The 22,993-nt window shown below is 43.3% G+C and overlaps 1 protein-coding gene across 1 annotated transcript in view; it reads left to right on the forward strand.

The window, feature by feature from the left end:
- fancl (FA complementation group L) overlaps positions 1 to 22,993 on the forward strand; it is a 130,592-nt gene that overhangs the window by 100,702 nt on the left and 6,897 nt on the right. The window contains exons 8-10 of the mRNA XM_061963650.1: positions 2,515 to 2,665; positions 3,181 to 3,264; positions 15,018 to 15,063. Of these exons, the coding sequence (XP_061819634.1) occupies positions 2,515 to 2,665; positions 3,181 to 3,264; positions 15,018 to 15,063 (281 nt within the window). The remainder of the gene's footprint in view (positions 1 to 2,514; positions 2,666 to 3,180; positions 3,265 to 15,017; positions 15,064 to 22,993) is intronic.

Below are 22,993 nucleotides of genomic sequence, written 5' to 3' on the forward strand. Positions count from 1 at the left end.
GAGTATAGAGCTGGTCCACAGTTCCACGACCAGGACGAAAACCACACTGTTCCTCCTGAATCCGAGGTTCGACTATCCGGCGTAGCCTCCTCTCCAGTACACCTGAATAGACCTTACCGGGAAGGCTGAGGAGTGTGATCCCACGATAGTTAGAGCACACCCTCCGGTTCCCCTTCTTAAAGAGAGGAACCACCACCCCGGTCTGCCAATCCAGTGGTACCGCCCCCGATGTCCACGCGATGCTGCAGAGTCTTGTCAACCAAGACAGCCCCACAGCATCCAGAGCCTTAAGGAACTCCGGGAGGATCTCATCTACCCCCGGGGCCTTGCCACCGAGGAGCTTTTTAACTACCTCAGCAACCTCAGCCCCAGAAATAGGAGAGCCCACCACAGACTTCCCAGGCTCCTCATAGGAAGACGTGTTGGTGGGATTGAGGAGGTCTTCGAAGTATTCCCTCCACCGATCCACAACATCCGCAGTCGAGGTCAGCAGAACACCATCCTCGCCATACACGGTGTTGATAGTGCACTGCTTCCCCTTCCTGAGGCGGCGGATGGTGGTCCAGAATTGCTTCGAAGCCATCCGGAAGTCGTTTTCCATGGCCTCACCAAACTCCTCCCATGTCCGAGTTTTTGCCTCTGCGACCGCTGAAGCCGCACACCGCTTGGCCTGTCGGTACTTGTCCGCTGCCTCAGGAGTCCTATGAGCCAAAAGAACCCGATAGGACTCTTTCTTCAGCTTGACGGCATCCCTCACCGCCGGTGTCCACCAACGGGTTCTAGGATTACCGCCATGACAAGCACCAACTACCTTGCGGCCACAGCTCCAATCAGCCGCCTCGACAATAGAGGCGCGGAACATGGTCCATTCGGACTCAATGTCCAGCACCTCCCTCGTGACATGTTCAAAGTTCTTCCGGAGGTGGGAATTGAAACTCTCTCTGACAGGAGACTCTGCCAGACGTTCCCAGCAAACCCTCACAATGCGTTTGGGCCTGCCAGGTCTGTCCGGCATCCTCCCCCACCATCGCAGCCAACTCACCACCAGGTGGTGATCGGTAGAAAGCTCCGCCCCTCTCTTCACCCGAGTGTCCAAAACATGAGGCCGCAAATCCGATGACACAACTACAAAGTCGATCACGGAACTGCGGCCTAGGGTGTCCTGGTGCCAAGTGCACATATGGACACCCTTATGTTTGAACATGGTGTTCGTTATGGACAATCTGTGACGGGCACAAAAGTCCAATAACATAACACCGCTCGGGTTCAGATCCGGGCAGCCATTCTTCCCAATCACGCCTCTCCAGGTTTCACTGTCGCTGCCAACATGAGCATTGAAGTCCCCCAGTAGAACGAGGGAATCACCCGGGGGAGCACTCTCAAGTACTCCCTCGAGTGAATCCAAAAAGGGTGGGTACTCTGAGGTGCGGTTTGGCGCGTAAGCGCAAACCACAGTCAGGACCCGTTCCCCCACCCGAAGGCGGAGGGAAGCTACCCTCTCGTCCACCGGGTTGAACTCCAACGTACAGGCTCCGAGCCGGGGGGAAACAAGAGTTGCCACCCCAGCCCGTCGCCTCTCACTGCTGGCAACGCCAGAGTGGAAGAGAGTCCAGCCACTCTCGAGAGAACTGGTTCCAGAGCCCTTGCTGTGCGTCGAAGTGAGTCCGACTATATCTAGCCGGAACTTCTCCACCTCGCGCACTAGCTCAGGCTCCTTCCCCCCCAGCGAGGTGACGTTCCACGTCCCAAGAGTTAGCTTCTGTAGCCGAGGATCGGACCGCCAAGTGCCCTGCCTTCGGCCGCCGCCCAGCTCACATCGCACCCGACCTCTATGACCCCTGCTATGGGTGGTGAGCCCATTGGAGGGGGGACCCACGTTGCCTCTTCGGGCTGTGCCCGGCCGGGCCCCATGGGGACAGGCCCGGCCACCAGGCGCTCGCCATCGTGCCCCACCTCCGGGCCTGGCTCCAGAGGGGGGCCCCGGTGACCCGCGTCCGGGCAAGGGAAATCTGGGTTCATTGCTTGTTTTCTTCATAGAGGTCTTCGAGCTGCTCTTTGTCTGATCCCTTTGTCTGGCTTCTCATGATCTGATATTACTTGAACTATTAATACATGCAATACTTACTGTATAGCATTGCATACATTTTATTTTAAAAATCAGGACAAAAAGACAAATTTTGGCACACGGTAAGGTAACATAAAAAGACAGAAAAAAACAATTTGTGTCTGATATAGCTGCATGGCCTTTTCTTTGCTTTCCGGTTCACTGCACTTTTTTAAAAGTGTTTTACAGTGTTTGTGTTCAATGTCCATAAATTAAGGATAGGGGTTTCCCTTTTGGGTGAAATCCTTTAGACCGACAACAGTGTTTTTGTGAATACCTGTACAGTTTTGTGTTCGATTTGGGGATAAAAAATGTGACTGACTGGTAATGTTTAGTTGGAAAAATGGGTGTGTGCATCATGTTCTATTCACCTTGCAATAATTTATGATTCTTTTATTTTTATTTTGTAGTCTTCTTTAAACCAACTACACAGCCAGTTCCTGCTGGTTATAGCAGCTCTGACGGAGTTCTGGGATGTCCTTGATGAGATTGACACAAAGACCTGGATTCTGGAACCGGAAAAGCCAAGTTTTTCTGACACTATGAGGCGAATAGTTATTGGTACGGTCATAGATACATGGTCTGATTCAAGTTAATTTAGTTCAATACAGCAGCGTGTAGTACAATAGAGGTACTATGCTATGCACTTATTTTTGGAATTAACACATTATCATGTAGCTAGTAATTTTACTTAAAAATCCAATCTAAATAATTTAATAGTTTCAAGAATAATTGTTGCATGTAACTTAAAGTATAACAATTAGACAACATACAGCTTGTATTCAAACAAACTTGTAAGGTGTGGCACTCTTAAGTCAACATACCACTGTATTTTATTGTCAATGTGAAGTATGGTATTAGGTGTGCAGGTGTGTAACTTGCACACTGGCAATTCCTTCCACTATCTGACCAACTTATATATTGTTAGCTTGTCAAAAAATGCATGTTTAATTTGTAAAACTATAGGGTGACCAAAGAGAGCAGAAAAATGTAAATAAATATTGATGACTATTTCTTCATTTTCCTAAAGACACCTTTTTAGTAACACTGCTTTAACATGAATGTTGTGTTTCTAGGAAATAATGTCTCCATTAAAGTGGAAGTGGATCCCAGACATCCAAAGATGCTGCCAGAATGCTGCCTGCTAGGAGCTGAGCATGGTAGGTCCAACCTTAGAAGGGAACTGCACTTTTTTTGGACTTCACAATCCTTATTTAAGACAAGAACACATATTTGTATTTTTTAAATGCTTTGTAAACAGTAAATAAATATGATCAAACGCCTGCTTACAATGGAGCCTACGGTAGTCTTCTATAAAGCCTTTAAGAAACATCCAAACACCTCTATTAAGGTTGTATATGCATGCTGTAAGTACATATGTAATGCAGTAATGGGTGCATTTATAATAACATTTGATATTTACGTGTTTTGCTCATTTTAAGCATACACGGCGCATTAATTTAAAAAAATGCATCACAAAGTTCACTTTTTTTTCCAACATCACAGATTATTAGTCACTGCAGACTTCAAGAGAGCTAACAAACATAATAAAACACCACTTACTGTACAATGTCTGCTGTCACTAGGATGCAGACTGATAGAATCTTGCTATATTCCCGTTTAGATGAAGAGTTGACTCATAATCCTCATGAGGTAAAGGGGTGTGGAACCAAGTGCCTTTCTGTGTCTTTCTTGCCATTTCCAGTTCTAATTTGCCTGTCAAAGTGTACCAACTTTTTGGATTACTTCGTCCTACTATCAAGGTGAGAGGCATGATTTATGATCTAGAATAAACTTTCACGAGCCCTGAGGCGAGGAAGCAGCTCACCAGTCGATGATGTCAACATAGCCACATAAGCTAGTAGTGATCACGGCGCCGCTATAAATAGTTTGTCTGCGTTAGCGCTTGTAATTACAATATCACTAATACTTGGTTAATATTAAAGTCATGGAATGCAAATGGAGTATTGTTGGCGGTTTTTGGATGTTTTTTTTATTGGTTTTATGGGCAAAATAGAGGACCTCCCATTGGCTCCATTGTAAGCAAACGTTTATTTGTTTATTTGCGAGTTAGAATGCATTAAAAAAATACATCCGTTGTCATGTCTTAAATAATGACTGTGAACGATATTCCAAAATAAAATGCAGTTCCCCTTTAAACAGATTGCAACATGTTTTACTCAGGGTGATGGTTTGTGTATGGAAGGTAGTATACTCTCAAAACTTACTTGTAATTTTAAATGTGATTGTAATTTAACATTTTTAATTCTTTAGTACACGATAGAAACACTTCACATAATTTTACAGTACATCATCGAAAAAGCAGTGAGTAATGCCTCACTTGAGAGATGCCCCGACGATGGGATTTGATCAGGGACAGATATTTGCCTTTTTTTTAACTGTTTTGCGATCATCTGATAAGCTACCGAGCCAAACCGAGTGTCCCAGTTTTTACATGGCTAAAGATTGTACTTAAGTGAACGATTCCTTCAAAAGTGATGCACGCTGAGGGAGACACAATTACAATTCCATATTTCTTATTACACACAACGAGCAGGTTGATACACAAGAAGCTAACCGCTAAAGCTTTAATGTAAAGTAGGAATGATTGATCCGAATGTCAATACTATCGATTCTTAGTGTAGTATCAGTAAATAAAAGAAACTAAAGTTTATCAATCGATAGTTTTCAACTTTTCCTTTGTTAGTGTTACAAAAATGTTTGCCGTTTTTTTTTTTTTAAATATTGTTTACAAACTCAGGGAGTACAGTAAGTCTCTGGATACAGGAAGGCTTGGAGGGCAAAACCCAAATGATTTAAATGGCAATTGTAGTTTTTGCTTTTGTTTCATTATTGTGCACTAGCTACTTTATTTTGTAAATACAATTGTATATAGCATTTAGTGGACCAGCTCTATCCCCTCGGCAGGGTCCTTGAGGGTGCATGGGAGTTTGCCCAACCAGTCTACATGTGCTTTGTGGACTTGGAGAAGGCATTCGACCGTGTACCCCGGGAAGTCCTGTGGGGAGTGCTCAGAGAGTATGGGGTAACGGACTGTCTTATTGTGGCAGTTGGCTCCCTATATAATCAGTGTCAGAGCTTGGTCCGCATTGCCGGTAGTAAGTCGGACACGTTTCCAGTGAGGGTTGGACTCCGCCAAGGCTGCCCTTTGTCACCGATTCTGTTCATAACCTTTATGGACAGAATTTCTAGGCGCAGTCAGGGCGTTGAGGGTATCTGGTTTGGTGGCTGCAGGATTAGGTCTCTGCTATTTGCAGATGATGTGGTCCTGATGGCTTCCTCCGGCCAAGATCTTCAGCTCTCACTGGATCGGTTCGCAGCCGAGTGTGAAGCGACTGGGATGGGAATCAGCACCTCCAAGTCCGAGTCCATGGTTCTCGCCCGGAAAAGTGTGGAGTGCCATCTCCGGGTTGGGGAGGAGATCTTGCCCCAAGTGGAGGAGTTCAAGTACCTCGGAGTCTTGTTCACGAGTGGGGGAAGAGTGGATCGTGAGATCGACAGGCGGATCGGTGCGGCGTTTTCAGTAATGCGGACACTATATCGATCCGTTGTAGTGAAGAAGGAGCTGAGCCGGAAGGCAAAGCTCTCGATTTACCGGTCGATCTACGTTCCCATCCTCACCTATGGTCATGAGCTTTGGGTCATGACCGAAAGGAGAAGATCACGGGTACAAGCGGCCGAAATGAGTTTCCTCCGCCGAGTGGCGGGGTTCTCCCTTAGAGATAGGGTGAGAAGCTCTGTCATTCGGGGGGAGCTCAAAGTAAAGCCGTTGCTCCTCCACATCGAGAGGAGCCAGATGAGGTGGTTCGGGCATCTGGTCAGGATGCCACCCGAACGCCTCCCTAGGAAGGTGTTTCGGGCACGTCCGACCGGTAGGAGGCCACGGGGAAGACCCAGGACACGCTGGGAAGACTATCTCTCCCGGCTGGCCTGGGAACGCCTCGGGATCCCCCGGGAGGAGCTGGACGAAGTGGCTGGGGAGAGGGAAGTCTGGGCTTCCCTGCTTAAGCTGCTGCCCCCGCGACCCGACCTCGGATAAGCGGAAGAAGATGGATGGATGGATGGATAGCATTTAATACCACACATTTAATATATCATCTGACTAACAAGAATACTAGTATATTATGATTACATTTTGATAGGATTAGCTTTAGAAAATAAAATGTGGTTACTTTAGTTACTTGCTATAAAACATTTTCACATTACACAACCTATTGTCCAAGTATCGGATTGGGATTCGAAATCGGATCGGATTAGCAGCCAAAAAATCGTTTGGGGATCGTAGACCAAAAATATTGATTGGGATATCCCGACTTCACTCGCAAACCTTTGAGATGATTAAAGCAGCATTTAAGATTGGCAAGGTCGTAAACCTAAATCATCTTAAGTGTAAAAATTCCATCCATCCATCCATTTTCTACCGCTTATTCCCCTTTGGGGTCGCGGGGGGCGCTGGAGCCTATCTCAGCTACAATCGGGCGGAAGGCGGGGTACACCCTGGACAAGTCGCCACCTCATCGCAGGGCCAACACAGATAGACAGACAACATTCACACTCACATCCACACACTAGGGCCAATTTAGTGTTGCCAATCAACTTATCCCCAGGTGCATGTCTTTGGAGGTGGGAGGAAGCCGGAGTACCCGGAGGGAACCCACGCAGTCACGGGGAGAACATGCAAACTCCACACAGAAAGATCCCGAGCCCGGGATTGAACCCAAGACTACTCAGGACCTTCGTATTGTGAGGCAGACGCACTAACCCCTCTTCCACCGTGCTGCCCAATTTTTTTTCTCCTCGCTCGCACCGCTCACATCGTCTGCTTTGCGCTCCGCCATGACAGTAGTGTGACGTAAATATGTGACGCGTCGACGCACAAAAACGGCGTCGACGTATTTACGTAACCGATGACGTCGACGCGTCGTTTCAGGCTTAGAAATAATCGATAAAAACTATAGAGTTTACAACGTAATGTAATCATAACAGTGGTGTGCCGTCAGGGCCAGCAAGGCCTTCTCTGCTGGCCTAACATAACCAGAAATCATAATCATAATTAAAGATAAAAGTAATTTTTTATTTACTTTGCCTAAATATCTAAAAGTATTCATATTCTCTTCATGTCATATTATGCTCCTTCCAGCGCTGTTTTATAGTTTATAGAGTTTTTATCCAATCAGAATTCAGCTAGCTTATGTTGCCATGCTGTACCAAATCTGCCACAGGCCTTCAGATTCAGCAATGCGGGCGTCTGTGCACTGTAAACGAACGGGCACATACAGTGATAGACAGTTGCAATAGCCAATCAGATCACGCGTTGTCAGTAAGGCCTTCTAGATGGCCTAAGGCAGATATATAGTGATGTTATGAGCCAGGTAAAATAAGAACTCCATTACCCAGCATACCACAGTAGTGAAGAGCATGCGCAGTAGCCCCATTTAGGTTGTTTAATGTAGACATGCCGGCCGGGATGTTTTGGATGAGCACCTGTGGAGTAAACTTTAAGAACTCAGCCAAAACGCCTCGTCTGCATCGTTTATGATTAGAGAAGACAACACATATATTTGCAAGGCCATTTTTAAGAAGGATATTTAAAGAGAAACTACATCTTGTGAGACCATCTCGGCCAACTCCAGTAGTTAGCTCAGCTGTCGATGAAATGTGAGTCCAGATATTTTATTTTTTAGGTTTAAAATGTTTTTTGCAATTTTAATTTTGACACTACCACATAAGATAAGTTTTCATTTCTGTTGCGCGTTTATTGATTTTTAAATGCGCCAGAAAATAACCTGTTTTGTACAATGCCCAGTAGGGCGTAAATGTGTTCCTGTATAGTATTTCTCCAGCAATGGTCACGTGGTGACATAAATTATGGTATTTTGAGAGGTAACCAATGAAGTCGGACATCACTCAAGGCCTAGGTGGGAAACGCATGGCTCGCCACTGAATCATAATATATATCATATAAAAAGTAAAAAGTAACCATTTAAAGCAGGGGTCCCCAAACTTTTTGACCAAGGGGCCGCATTGGGTTAAAAAAATTTGGCCAGGGGCCGGGCTATATATATATATATATACTGTATATATACACAAAGCAGTTTAGATTTTATATATATACGTATATATATATATATATATATATATATATATATATATATATATATATATATATATATATATAATCTAAACTGCTTTTTCCTTACACTGAACAAAAAAAAGTCATATGTCCACTGATATTTAAAAACTCTACACTCGGAGTCCAACGATTTCGCTATTTTAATTTTAATTGACTAAAAGAGCACGCACTTGCCACGCTCTCGACTGACTTTGCGGTGCAAGCGTGATGACGTCACGTTATCGATGGAGGTCCAGTAACCAGCGGTAGAGAATGGATTGATGGATGGGTGAAAAAAGACAGATAAAAAAAATGTTTTTTAATTAAATTATTTTTTTATTTTTTTAAAAGGCCGGATTTTGGACACTGGCGGGCTGTATCTGCCAAGGACAGGGGTCGGCAACCTTTACCACTCAAAGAGCCATTTTGACCCGTTTCACAAAATAAAGAAAACAATGGGAGCCACAAAACTCTTTTGAAATTTAAAATGAAATAACACTGCATACAAAGTTTTTTTTTGCTTTGTGCTATGTATAAACCTGGGGTCTCAGACACGCGGCCCGCACCTTAATATGAAAATGTAATGTTAGTGCGGCCCGCAAATTTTATATGAATGCAGCTTGCCAGCCCAGTCACATGTTGTATGCGGCTTCTGCAGACACACATAAGTGACTGCAAGGCATACTTGTTCAACAGCCATACAGGTCACACTGAGGGTGCCCGTTTAAACAACTTTAACATTCTTACTAATATGCGCCACACTGTGAACCCACACCAAACAAGAATGACAAACACATTTCGGGAGAACATCCGCACCGTAACACAACATAAACACAACAGAACAAACACCCAGAATCCCATGCATCCCTAACTCTTCCGGGCTACATTATACACCCCCGCTACCACCAAACCCCCCCCCCCTCCGTGCGTCGGTTGAGGTGGGCGGGGTTTGGTGGTAGCGGTGGTACAACCCTCAGTGTAACCTGTATGGCTGTTGGCCAAGTATGCCTTGCAGTCACTTACGTGTGTAAGCAGAGGCCGCATACTACATGTGACCGGGCCGGCACGCAGATAGCATGGTGTAAAAGCGGACGCGACGACATGTTGTAGAGGATGTTAAAGGCAGTGCCATCACAGCACGCCCTCAATATTGTTGTCCGGGTGAAAATCGAACAATGTTTGCCCCGGGAGATTTCCGGGAGAGGCACTGAAATCCGCCCACCAAGACTAAGATTGTGGAAGACTGAAAAGACGGCTCACTTTTTTCAGTGCGCTCAGGTGGTGAAAGCGGTGCACAGAGTGAAACCCCTTTCTCTCTGTTTGAAGCGAGCGACGAACAAACTCAACTCAACAATTCTGATTATCGAACATGTCTGTCACTCAAATGCCGGTGACGGCAGAGGGGGGAAAAAAAACCTCAGTCTCTTGCGGTTATTTATCGCACTAATTAAAACCTCAATGTCGATTATTCATGCAGCCCTTGTTGCGTTTGGGTCGCATGGTTGCGGGGGGCGAAAATCAAACCAGCGTACCGCTGGGAACATACAAAAAGCTTGAGCTAGCTTCAGCATAGCATAACCAAGCAGAACGTCTTTAGCAAGGGAAGCCAAAAAACACGAAAACTAATAGATTAAGAGATCCTAGCCTGTGTCTGCAATGTGCACAATTGAATAGCTTAGTTGCACAGACAGCAATGTGTTTATAGAAGTTTAGCTTGAGGTATATACAGTAGTTTGAAATTGGGAAAGATGTTGATGTGTCTTGTATTCATGTTAGAATTTAAGATGGGTCGTGATTAGAGCCTTAGCTGTAAGCTAGCGATCAGCACGCCAGCTGCTTCTCCCGGAATTGAGCAGCATCACAGTGCCGCGAGTTTCAAAGTGTAGTAATCAATCACTGTTTGACGAAAAATTTTATTTGAAACTAATATTAACCCTAGAGAATTTTACCGTAGTTTATCATTAACACTGCTAATCGTTACATGCTTACTCTGCACTGAACAGGAAGTTAATTCTGTATATATAATGCTGTGTAACTACACAATAGGTACAGTATGTTGCTATAGTCGTTTTGACGCTGTTGAGCCACAATGATGAAATTAACAATACTACAAACCCCGTTTCCATATGAGTTGGGAAATTGTGTTAGATGTAAATATAAACGGAATACAATGATTTGCAAATCATTTTCAATCCATATTCAATTGAATGCACTACAAAGACAAGATATTTGATGTTCAAACTCATAAATATTTTTTTTTGCAAATAATAATTAACTTAGAATTTCATGGCTGCAACACGTGCCAAAGTAGTTGGGAAAGGGCATGTTCACCACTGTGTTACATGGCCTTTCCTTTTAACAACACTCAGTAAACGTTTGGGAACTGAGGAGACACATTTTTTAAGCTTCTCAGGTGGAATTCTTTCCCATTCTTGCTTGATGTACAGCTTAAGTTGTTCAACAGTCCGGGGGTCTCCGTTGTGGTTTAAGGCTTCATAATGTGCCACGCATTTTCAATGGGAGACAGGTCTGGACTACAGGCAGGCCAGTCTAGTACCCGCACTCTTTTACTATGAAGCCACGTTGATGTAACACGTGGCTTGGCATTGTCTTGCTGAAATAAGCAGGGGTGTCCATGGTAACGTTGCTTGGATGGCAACATACCGTATATTGCTCCAAAACCTGTATGTACCTTTCAGCATTAATGGCGCCTTCACAGATGTGTAAGTTACCCAAGTCTTGGGCACTAATACACCCCCATACCATCACAGATGCTGGCTTTTCAACTTTGCGCCTATAACAACCCGGATGGTTCTTTTCCTCTTTGGTCCGGAGGACACGACGTCCACAGTTTCCAAAAACAATTTGAAATTGGGGCGGCGTGGCGAAGTTGGTAGAGTGGCCGTGCCAGCAATCGGAGGGTTGCTGGTTACTGGGGTTCAATCCCCACCTTCTACCATCCTAGTCAAGTCCGTTGTGTCCTTGGGCAAGACACTTCACCCTTGCTCCTGATGGGTGCTGGTTAGCGCCTTGCATGGCAGCTCCCGCCATCAGTGTGTGAATGTGTGTGTGAATGGGTGAATGTGGAAATACTGTCAAAGCGCTTTGAGTACCTTGAAGGTAGAAAAGCGCTATACAAGTATAACCCATAAATGTGGACTCGTCAGACCACAGAACACTTTGTATCAGTCCATCCTAGATGAGCTCAGGCCCAGCGAAGCAGACGGCGTTTCTGGGTGTTGTTGATAAACGGTTTTAGTCTTGCATAGGAGAGTTTTAACTTGCACTTACAGATGTAGCGACCAACTGTAGTTACTGACAGTGGGTTTCTGAAGTGTTCCTGAGCCCATGTGGTGATATCCTTTACACACTGATGTCGCTTGTTGATGCAGTACAGCCTGAGGGATCGAAGGTCATGGGCTTAGCTGCTTACGTGCAGTGATTTCTCCAGATTCTCTGACCCCTTTGATGATATTACGGACCGTAGATGGTGAAATCCCTAAATTCCTTGCAATAGCTGGTTGAGAAAGGTTTTTCTTAAACTGTTCAACAATTTGCTCACACATTTGTTGACAAAGTAGTGACCCTCGCCCCATCCTTGTTTGTGAATGACTGAACATTTCATGGAATCTACTTTTATACCCAATCATGGCACCCACCTGTTCACCTGTGGGATGTTCCAAATAAGTGTTTGATGAGCATTCCTCAACTTTATCAGTATTTATTGCCACCTTTCCGAACTTCTATGTCACGTGTTGCTGGCATCAAATTCTAAAGTTAATGATTATTTGCAAAAAAAAAAATGTTTATCAGTTTGAACATCAAATATGTTGTCTTTGTAGCATATTCAACTGAATATAGGTTGAAAATGATTTGCAAATCATTGTGTTCCGTTTATATTTACATCTAACACACTTTCCCAACTCATATGGAAACGGGGTTTGTACAACATCAATATGAACCGACTGATATTTAATGGAAGTTACTAAATGAGTCTCACATTTCATGTTGACAGAAGTGGTCAACTGGTTGACATGAAAGGGAATGAGTTAGTGAGTTTCACTAGCACAAAGCTAAAACGTCGATATTTCATTCAGATGGCTTCGGATAATTGTCCTATATTGGATTGCTTTTAGCATTTTTATTGCAGAAAATTTGTCAAAAGTAGCTCCCTGCATCATTCACTTTTTCTGTGTGCGACCCTCTGTGGAAAAAGTTTGTTTACCCCTGCTGATATAATCAGTCCTACTCTCTATCACAGCCACTTGCAGCACAGTGCCCCCACCTGGCTGTAAAAAAGCACCTGAGAGAATACACAGCAGCAGGCATGTGTATGTTGCGTGTGTGTCTGCAGCCCGTGAGAAACCGTTTGGACCAAGTCACTGTTAGGATAGGATGATAAACTTTCAATAGTAATACATGCCAACAATTTTCAAGTAATATGACTTGTATTTAGCCTTTTAATAATCATTACTATACTAAAATACAGTGAGATTAAAGCACAACTTTATGGAAGGAGGGTTTCTTCACACAAGATACAGCTAGTTATATAATGACTTATTATCCTCACACCTAATTACTACTAACAATTGGTGCTGAACTATTGAGGATTGTTTTGGTAGAAATTACGTGACAATGATGCTACCTCAAAAAACCTCCTACGGGGTCCAAACAGATGGCTCTGATGTATTTGTTCAAAGCTGGAGATTCATACAATCTGCTATTCTCAGTATGAGCATAACATAATATAATAGTCATCCACTTTACACTGCTTATCCTGTGTCAAACGTGGGACTGACTTTTTCACCCAGCTTTTGACACAATCTTTAATTTTGTTTTGTAATTGTTACTCAGTAATGGCGGTGGGTCCCTGTAGTCATGTTCCCTACCTGCCAAAATACGCTGCTACCGTGAATGAAGTCTGGTAATAAAAAATCAAATGTACCTCTGCTCACTGTTGTTCAGACTCGATCAGTAAGACAGAGAGGAGGAGAAAGGAATAACGTTCTGCTTTGATTTCCTCACATTTAGATTTCAGCAGCGTTATTCATGTTTACTATTGTCTACGGTCATGTCAGAGTACTTGCTTTCAGACCGGCACGTTTTCATTCTTGCCGTCCTGACATACAGACAGCAAAAGCATTCTCTTTAATTCCCCGTCAATTGTCAGTCATTGTTTCTATAAATCCAGGGTCATGAAAAGCCAAGCTTGTTGCCTAGCAATACAATTGAAATGATATTAAACAGATACACACTCGAGCCACCTGAGACGCCAGGCAGGCGGCAAACCTCAAATACTGTTGGAGGCGTTGCACAGACATATTGCCTTTTGCATGCAGGAATAAAAGGGAAATTAATGAGCACTACTTGGAGAAAACACAAGAGAACACAGCAAGCAGTTGCTGTCTCATAACTGCATGTGCTCAACTGGGCTATAGTAATATTATCTACAATAATTAGGTTTGTAACCGTACGCCATAATGACAGTTCAGTACGTACCTCAGTTTTAAGGTCCGTTCATGTTCGGTACAGTATGCAAAGGAATGCAAAACAGCTTAACTGGCCAGCTTTTGTGTAGTATTTAAAATAAAGCATGCAATATGCTGGCAGGATGCTCTTATGAATACAGTTCTCAAAAAATACAAATATACTGTAGATAGATATAACATATATAACAGTCCCACCAGGATTTTGCAGGTTTACTTGTTATTTTTGTGTCCCAAAATGTCTGAATTTTTGGCAGGTTCTTCAGAAAGTTGCTGCAAAAGGCAGTAAACACACATTTTCTGCACTTATTGTCAAATGATTGTCCTGTTTTAATGAATTATAAGTTACTCGTGATTGTAATACTGAATTATAATTATAAAAAGAACCACCACAAAAGGCTTTTTTATTGTCTGGTGTCTGCTCAGTTGCTGTGGGAATCTGTGGTGGGCCCTGAGCTACAAGGGATGGTGATGATTGTGCCGTTTGAGCAATAAAGAGTTGATACATTTTTACATGTTGCTGTTCTTGGCTGTAACTGCTGGTCAGAAACAAATTTGACTGGCAAAAATGACAATGATTGGCTAAAATGTACAGGGGGATTGCGTGATTTGGACAAAGTTGCAAGGCCTACGTATTTTACAAGGATTGGTCGAATTTGCTTGAAAACAATGACGAGTATTTCTTATGGGTCTGGCATACAGAAAAATGCAAGGCTGTGGGGGCCCAATTTGATACATTTTGTGCATTGGAGATGCTAAAAACAATCCAATGTAGCTGATTGCACTGTGTTATGTGCTGTGTCATAGTTGACAAAACAAAATTAGTGCAATATCTATATAACAAATTAAAATGTTTGAAAAAAGCCATTAAGACCATAGCGATACACCAAACAATATTCAGTCAATAATACAATTTTATAGACTTATATCATTTTATGAAAGTTTTTACAGGAACAGTGTGAGTTTGGTGGCATTTTGTGAGTGTTATATTAACTTGGATTGAATGAAGAGTTCAAAAACAAAAGAAGAGGGTCTCTTGGCTCCGCATTCTCTTTTTCATGATCGCTAATCATGTTTTCTGCTGGCAGCTAGCAAAAGCCTGGGCAAACACGAAGACTGTGTAGCAAAAAATATAAATACGAATATACTGTATGTGCTGTTACACTCCTAATAATGTGTGTAAAAAAAAAAAAAGACTTGAAATCAATGTAAAACTGTTAAAAAAATATAAAAAAATCAATGTTTAGAATTTTATATTCAAAATAATCAATTGACAAACCTTTTTCTGTTACAGTTGTCACTCCACTGAGGGATAAGCTGAACGCCAACATGCATTTGTGGTGAGAGAAGTCACTCTTTTGGTTATAATTGAGCCTAGAAAACTGTGTATGTCAATCAATCAATCAATCAATGTTTATTTATATAGCCCTAAATCACAAGTGTCTCAAAGAGCTGCACAAGCCACAAAGACATCCTCGGTACAAAGCCCACATAAGGGCAAGGAAAAACTCACCCCAGTGGGACGTCGATGTAAATGACATTAAGTACCATATACAGGTAAAAGCCAGTAAATTAGAATATTTTGAAAAACGTGATTTATTTCAGTAATTGCATTCAAAAGGTGTAACTTGTACATTATATTTATTCATTGCACACAGACTGATGCATTCAAATGTTTATTTCATTTAATTTTGATGATTTGAAGTGGCAACAAATGAAAATCCAAAATTCCGTGTGTCACAAAATTAGAATATTACTTAAGGCTAATACAAAAAAGGGATTTTTAGAAATGTTGGCCAACTGAAAAGTATGAAAATGAAAAATATGAGCATGTACAATACTCAATACTTGGTTGGAGCTCCTTTTGCCTCAATTACTGCGTTAATGCGGCGTGGCATGGAGTCGATGAGTTTCTGGCACTGCTCAGGTGTTATGAGAGCCCAGGTTGCTCTGATAGTGGCCTTCAACTCTTCTGCGTTTTTGGGTCTGGCATTCTGCATCTTCCTTTTCACAATACCCCACAGATTTTCTATGGGGCTAAGGTCAGGGGAGTTGGCGGGCCAATTTAGAACAGAAATACCATGGTCCGTAAACCAGGCACGGGTAGATTTTGCGCTGTGTGCAGGCGCCAAGTCCTGTTGGAACTTGAAATCTCCATCTCCATAGAGCAGGTCAGCAGCAGGAAGCATGAAGTGCTCTAAAACTTGCTGGTAGACGGCTGCGTTGACCCTGGATCTCAGGAAACAGAGTGGACCGACACCAGCAGATGACATGGCACCCCAAACCATCACCCAACCATGCAAATTTTGCATTTCCTTTGGAAATCGAGGTCCCAGAGTCTGGAGGAAGACAGGAGAGGCACAGGATCCACGTTGCCTGAAGTCTAGTGTAAAGTTTCCACCATCAGTGATGGTTTGGGGTGCCATGTCATCTGCTGGTGTCGGTCCACTCTGTTTCCTGAGATCCAGGGTCAACGCAGCCGTCTACCAGCAAGTTTTAGAGCACTTCATGCTTCCTGCTGCTGACCTGCTCTATGGAGATGGAGATTTCAAGTTCCAACAGGACTTGGCGCCTGCACACAGCGCAAAATCTACCCGTGCCTGGTTTACGGACCATGGTATTTCTGTTCTAAATTGGCCCGCCAACTCCCCTGACCTTAGCCCCATAGAAAATCTGTGGGGTATTGTGAAAAGGAAGATGCAGAATGCCAGACCCAAAAACGCAGAAGAGTTGAAGGCCACTATCAGAGCAACCTGGGCTCTCATAACACCTGAGCAGTGCCAGAAACTCATCGACTCCATGCCATGCCGCATTAACGCAGTAATTGAGGCAAAAGGAGCTCCAACCAAGTATTGAGTATTGTACATGCTCATATTTTTCATTTTCATACTTTTCAGTTGGCCAACATTTCTAAAAATCCCTTTTTTGTATTAGCCTTAAGTAATATTCTAATTTTGTGACACACGGAATTTTGGATTTTCATTTATTGCCACTTCAAATCATCAAAATTAAATGAAATAAACATTTGAATGCATCAGTCTGTGTGCAATGAATAAATATAATGTACAAGTTACACCTTTTGAATGCAATTACTGAAATAAATCAAGTTTTTCAAAATATTCTAATTTACTGGCTTTTACCTGTATAAGTATTAGTATTTTGTCTAAACTAATAAGTACGAGCACGCTGTATTAACAGTGGGTGTGCAGTTTGGGGGCCTTAGGTTCTTGCCTCTGCTAATTATGGATGATGTGGTCCTAATGGCCTCATTAAGTTGTGACCTTCAGCGTTTACGGAGTGTGAAGCTTCTCGTATAACAGACCACCTCCAAATCTAAGGCCATGGTTGCCTCAGGTGGAGGAGTTCAAGTAACTCAGGGTCTTTGTTCATGAGCGAAGGAAGGCTGAAGCGTAAGATTGACAAGCAGACTAACGATTCAACTAAATTGTTCTCGAGCCACATTTCCGGAAAGCTAAGGACCAAGGGGCCTGACTTCTCCCTTCACTTATATTCTTAATTTTTATATCAGTGAGAAGCAGCAAGTTCCTTCCTTCTTTGATTTTGGTCTGCTTGTTTGTCAGCATTAGTACATAAAAAAAAAAAGAAAAAAAAGCCCTGTATATACAGTGCGTTAAATATTCACAGCGCTTCACTTTTTTAACTTTTTGGTATGTTACAGCCTTATTCCAAAATTTTTAACAATGTGAAAAAATGTTTTTACCTATTTATTTGCAAATTTATATTAAAAAAGTTAATAAATAGATAACAAATATTTATTTATATGTGTGTATATATATATACATATATATATATATATATATATATATATATATATATATATATATATATATATATCTACCGTATTTTCCGCACTATAAGGCACACCTAAAAACCTCCAATTTTCTCAAAAGCTGCGCCTTATAATCCGGTGCGCCTTATATATGGACCAATATTGAGCCACAACAGGTCTCGCAACCCCAGCCTCTACTGTAGCGTCTATTCTATGCGCCTTATATATGAACAAAGTTTTAAAATAGGCCATTGTTTCAAGGTGCGCCTTATAGTGCGGAAAATACGGATATATACTGTATATATATCCATCCATCCATCATCTTCTTCCGCTTATCCGAGGTCGGGTCGCGGGGGCAGCAGCCTAAGCAGGGAAGTCTAGACTTCATCCAGCTCTTCCCGAGGGATCCTGAGGCGTTCCCAGGCCAGCCGGGGACATAGTCTTCCCAACGTGTCCTGGGTCTTCCCCGTGGCCTCTTACCGGTCGGACGTGCCCTAAACACCTCCCTAGGGAGGCGTTCGGGTGACATCCTGACCAGATGCCCGAACCACCTCATCTGGCTCCTTTCGATGTGGAGGAGCAGCGGCTTTTCTTTGAGCTCCCCGCGGATGGCAGAGCTTCTCACCCTATCTCTAAGGGAGAGCCCCGACACCCGGCGGAGGAAACTCATTTTGGCCGCTTGTACCCGTGATCTTGTCCTTTCGGTCATGACCCAAAGCTCATGACCATAGGTGAGGATGGGAGCGTAGATCGACCGGTAAATTGAGAGCTTTGCCTTCCGGCTCAGCTCCTTCTTCAACACAACGGATCGATACAGCGTCCGCATTACTGAAGACGCCGCACCGATCCGCCTGTCGATCTCACGATCCACTCTTCCCCCACTCGTGAACAAGATTCCGAGGTACTTGAACTCCTCCACTTGAGGCAGGGTCTCCTCCCCAACCCGGAGATGGTACTCCACCCTTTTCCGGGCGAGAACCATGGACTCGGACTTGGAGGTGCTGATTCCCATCCCAGTCGCTTCACACTCGGCTGCAAACCGATCCAGTGAGAGCTGAAGATCCTGACCAGATTAAGCCATCAGGACCACATCATCTGCAAAAAGCAGATACCTAATCCTGCAGCCACCAAACCGGTGGCTGCAATTTTTCCTTGTCAAATGTAGCCAGACTTTAGAGTGTTTGTTCCGCCCGGGCGCCGCCATTTCGTGATCTGACATTACTACGCATGTTGCGTAATGACGTTATCCCCACTCGGAAGAATAGTTAAGAAAATCGTTTGAAAGAATGGCCAGTGATTCCAAGGAATTGATACACTGGGAACCGGTTGTAAACAAAAATCGGTTTTCGATTCCCATCCCTGGTCACAGACCGGTACCCGAACCGGTGGTTGAGTACCACTGCTCTAAATGACACCGCTCCAGTCTTTTTAGGAATCTGCTGCAAAGATGTTGGTCTCTTCAAAACTTTTTGAACTGAACTCGTGGTCCAGTCTGGGCCGCCAGTTGAATAGCTCAGGTGTACAGTAATGTACAGTAATGTTAAGAGGAAGCTGAGCAAGAAGGCAAAGCTCCAAATTTACTTGTTGATCAATGTTCTACGTGGTCAGAAGCTTTGGATAGTGGCTGGAAATGCAGAGATTGCAGATAAAAGTGGCTGAAATTAATTACCTCCACTTAAAGATATGGTGAGGAGCTTGGGCATCTGGCAGGAACTCAAAGTAGAGCAACTGCCTTTTCACATGGTAAGGAGCAAGTTGAGGTGGCCCCTGGCTGGACCTTGGACACGCTGGTGGGATTAGGCCTCACAGATGACCTAGAGTGCCTTAGTGTTGTCTCCGAGCCCACCAGTCTCCTCACTCCTCTTTGACGTATGCATTGTCTTGATCACTGACCGTATAACAACACACCTTTCAGGTGACAATCTGTGGTTAAGGTAAAAGAGCATGTGCGGTTAAAGCGAATTGCGCGAATAAACTGCGTTTGGAAATGATTGATATATTTTTTGTGATTAATCGCATGCGTTGACGTGTTAACTTTGACAGACCTAATTATTGAATATTTAAGGTTCAATGTTCTACTAATAAATTAGTTTAATGTTTTGTAAAACTTATTAATGAGGCTATGTGAAATGTGTGGTCTGTATCCTGCGTTTTCTACAAACCTAGATGAAGAAACTCAAGCAAGACATGAGAGTTTCACCCTAATGTAATTGATCGTGGCACACCGCCACAGCAAAATTAAAGCCGCCACACTTTAAAAATGTTTTTGTTTTTTGTTTTTTACAAGAAAACAAATTAAAGTAATATAATGTAACGTAGCCTCCAGAAGAAGTCATACGTCTGATGCTATTTTTAACTTTTATTGCCAATCTTATAGTAACAATCGGCCGAATTCCAATACTATTCCCTCCTGTGCACACACGTCCGTCTCCGTACTTCCCCAGACACACAACAACACTTCCTCATTCTCCGCTTAGCCCTTTTCAGGCACGGAAGTTGTGTTTGTGATCATGGGAACAATGAACATCAAATCAAAACCACACGAACATAAAACTATAACACCAGCAGGTGGTTGCAGGATATTGTGGCGACGTAGGCAATAGGCACGGAATTGTCTGCAATGTAGACATACTTTAAAATATCCCAGATATACCCGCCGACAGCGATCTACAAAATGTGCAAATATTAAGAGGACAGTGGCGGCTTTTCAGGAGAGAAAGTCTAACTGGAGCAGCAGCGCCAAGCGAGTGAGACGTCAAGCTCGCCATAGCTCTCGCTGTTCGTCGCAGACATTGAGAAACAGAAGTAGAGTCTCTAAACACGAGTATAGTCCATAGTAACACCAGAAAAAGATGCTAGATTTGTTGCTATTCGTTTTTAATAAAGAACAAGTCCCTGAAAGTCTCTAGACACCTGAACAGCTGTCAACAAAGTACATTGTACCAAAAGCAGCAACAACTGAAAATAGAGCACAGCGTTGTTTTATGAAAAAATATGTTAATACTAATTAATAACAGATTTTTTTATGTACACATATTTTTGAGTCTTCCATCCCTCCGTTCATTTTCTACCGTTTGTCCCTTTTTCGGGGCCGCGGGGGGTGCTGGAGCCTATCCCAGCTGCATACGGGCGGTAAGCAGGGTACACCCTGAGCAAGTCGCCACCTCATCGCAGGACCAACACAGATAGACAGACAACATTCACACTCACATTCACACACCAGTGCAGGGGTGTCAAACTCAAATACAGAGTGGGCCAAAATTTAAAACTGAACAAAGCCACGGGCCAAGTTTGAACAAATTAACCTTTTTGATAGGGACCCAAACAAGTTTTGCATTAAATATTGAACAAGCAAGGCTTATATAACTTTATAGTGACATGCAAAATCGAGTTTCAAATAATAATAATAATTAAAAAATATCAATGGCATATCAAATACAATTTAAATAAAAATTGAATGCCTCTTTTCTATTTGCGGCCTTCTGAGGTAAATATCAACATTAACTTTTTCCACAGGCTAATAAATTTGAAAATAAAATAATGAATATACCAACCATTCAGGACTTTAAACTGCTCAGTGTGCAACACACTGATCTAATCTGATGTGCCCAAGCCAGATACCTGACATCTTTTCTTGGATGCTAGTTCATTAATGTCGGGGCTCAGGCTTTGAGCTGAGGCATCCCTCATTATCGAACGAAGGTGTTCATCAGTCATTATATCTCGTATTCCACGGTCTTGGGGGCATGCCTTACAGGCACTGCTTTAAACGTCCTCTATGAGCTGACATCACGTACGCCTTTCATCCCTTCTAACAACGTGCCCACCAAGTCAGAAGGTATGAGCGGCTCCTGTATGCACACACACGAAAATGCAAAGCATACTTCATCAACAGCGATACAGTTTACACTGAGAGTGGCCGTATAAGCAACTTTAACATTGTTAGAAATATACACCACACTGTGAATCCACACCAAACAAGAATGACAAACACATTTTGGGAGAACATCCGCACAGTAACACAACATAAACACAACAGAACAAATACCCAGAACCCTTTGCAGCACTAACTCTTCCGGGACGCTACAATATACACCCGCGCTACCTCCAAAACCCGCCGCCCAACACACACATACACACACCTTGTAGCGTCCCGGAAGAGTTAGTACTGCAAAGGGTTCTGGGTATTTGTTTTGTTGTGTTTATGTTGTGTTACTGTGCGGATGTTCTCCCGAAATGTGTTTGTCATTCTTGTTTGGTGTGGATTCACAGTGTGGCGTATATTTCTAACAATGTTAAAGGTTTTTATACTGGCACCCTCAGTGTAACCTGTATCGCTGAAGATCAAGTATGCGTTGCATTCACTTCTGTGTGCGTGCCTAAGCCGCACATATTATGTATCTGGGCCAGCACTTGTTGGACTGGACGAAAAGGGGACGTTACAATTCTCGGGAGGGGCACTGAAATTTGTGAGTCTCCCGGGATGTTTGGCAAGTATGAGAATTAGTGGTGTACCGCGGCACCGCCGCTGTATATAATCGGCGGGCCAGCTATAGTGTTAATTTGATATCACCTCACGGGCCAAGTGAAATTACACGGCAGGCCAAATTTGGCCCGCGGGCCAGAGTTTGACACCCATGCACTAGGGCCAATTTATTGTTTCCAATCAACCTATCCCCAGGTGCATGTTTTTGGAGGTGGGATGAAGCCGGAGTACCCGGAGGGACCCCACACAGTCACGGGGAGAACATGCAAACTCCACACAGAAAGATCCCGAGCCCAGGATCGAATCCAGGTCCTTCTTATTGTGAGGCTTTTAAGTCTTTTTAAAGAAAATCATAGCAAAGTATGCAAATGATGGCCATGCCACATCACGCCCCTAATCACACCCCCACCGCCACAGTATCTTGGCAATCTTGGGGAAACCCTGCAGAGTGTTTGGCGGGAGCTGGACTGTTTCACAGGTAGTGAACATGTCACAACTTTGTGGAATCAGTTATAAAAATTATATCCTGGATACATTTTTTGGAATGTTTCTTTTTTACATGACATTCATTTTTTTTTTTTGCCCTGGATGTGAAGTTCCTCAGAAATGTCCATTTCAGAGTCATAGTCCATCTGACCACTAAATCTGATCATTCTACATCCCGATGTGTTTTTAATTCTTAACATTCATTCATGTTCTATAACGCTTGTACCTTATTGGGGTAATTTGTGAGCTTGAGCCTATCCCAGCTGACTTCTGGCGAGATGCGGGATTTTCCCCCTCAAGTCACTACCAAGTCAATGGCAGGGATCATGTCGGACAGAGTTGTCTGAGGAGAAGATGTAAACGCCACACAGAGGTGCCCCAACAGAACATGCTCACCAGTATGCCAACGAGCCGCCCCTCATTCTTAACAAAGGAAAAAAAAAAAGTGAGAAAAACATGTTTGCCTCGCCGTGTGACACGTGTCAAGTAAAGCCAACAGTCTGTAATT

Source organism: Nerophis lumbriciformis, linkage group LG02, assembly GCF_033978685.3.
Source record: "Nerophis lumbriciformis linkage group LG02, RoL_Nlum_v2.1, whole genome shotgun sequence".
Classification (NCBI taxonomy): Eukaryota; Metazoa; Chordata; class Actinopteri; order Syngnathiformes; family Syngnathidae; genus Nerophis; species Nerophis lumbriciformis.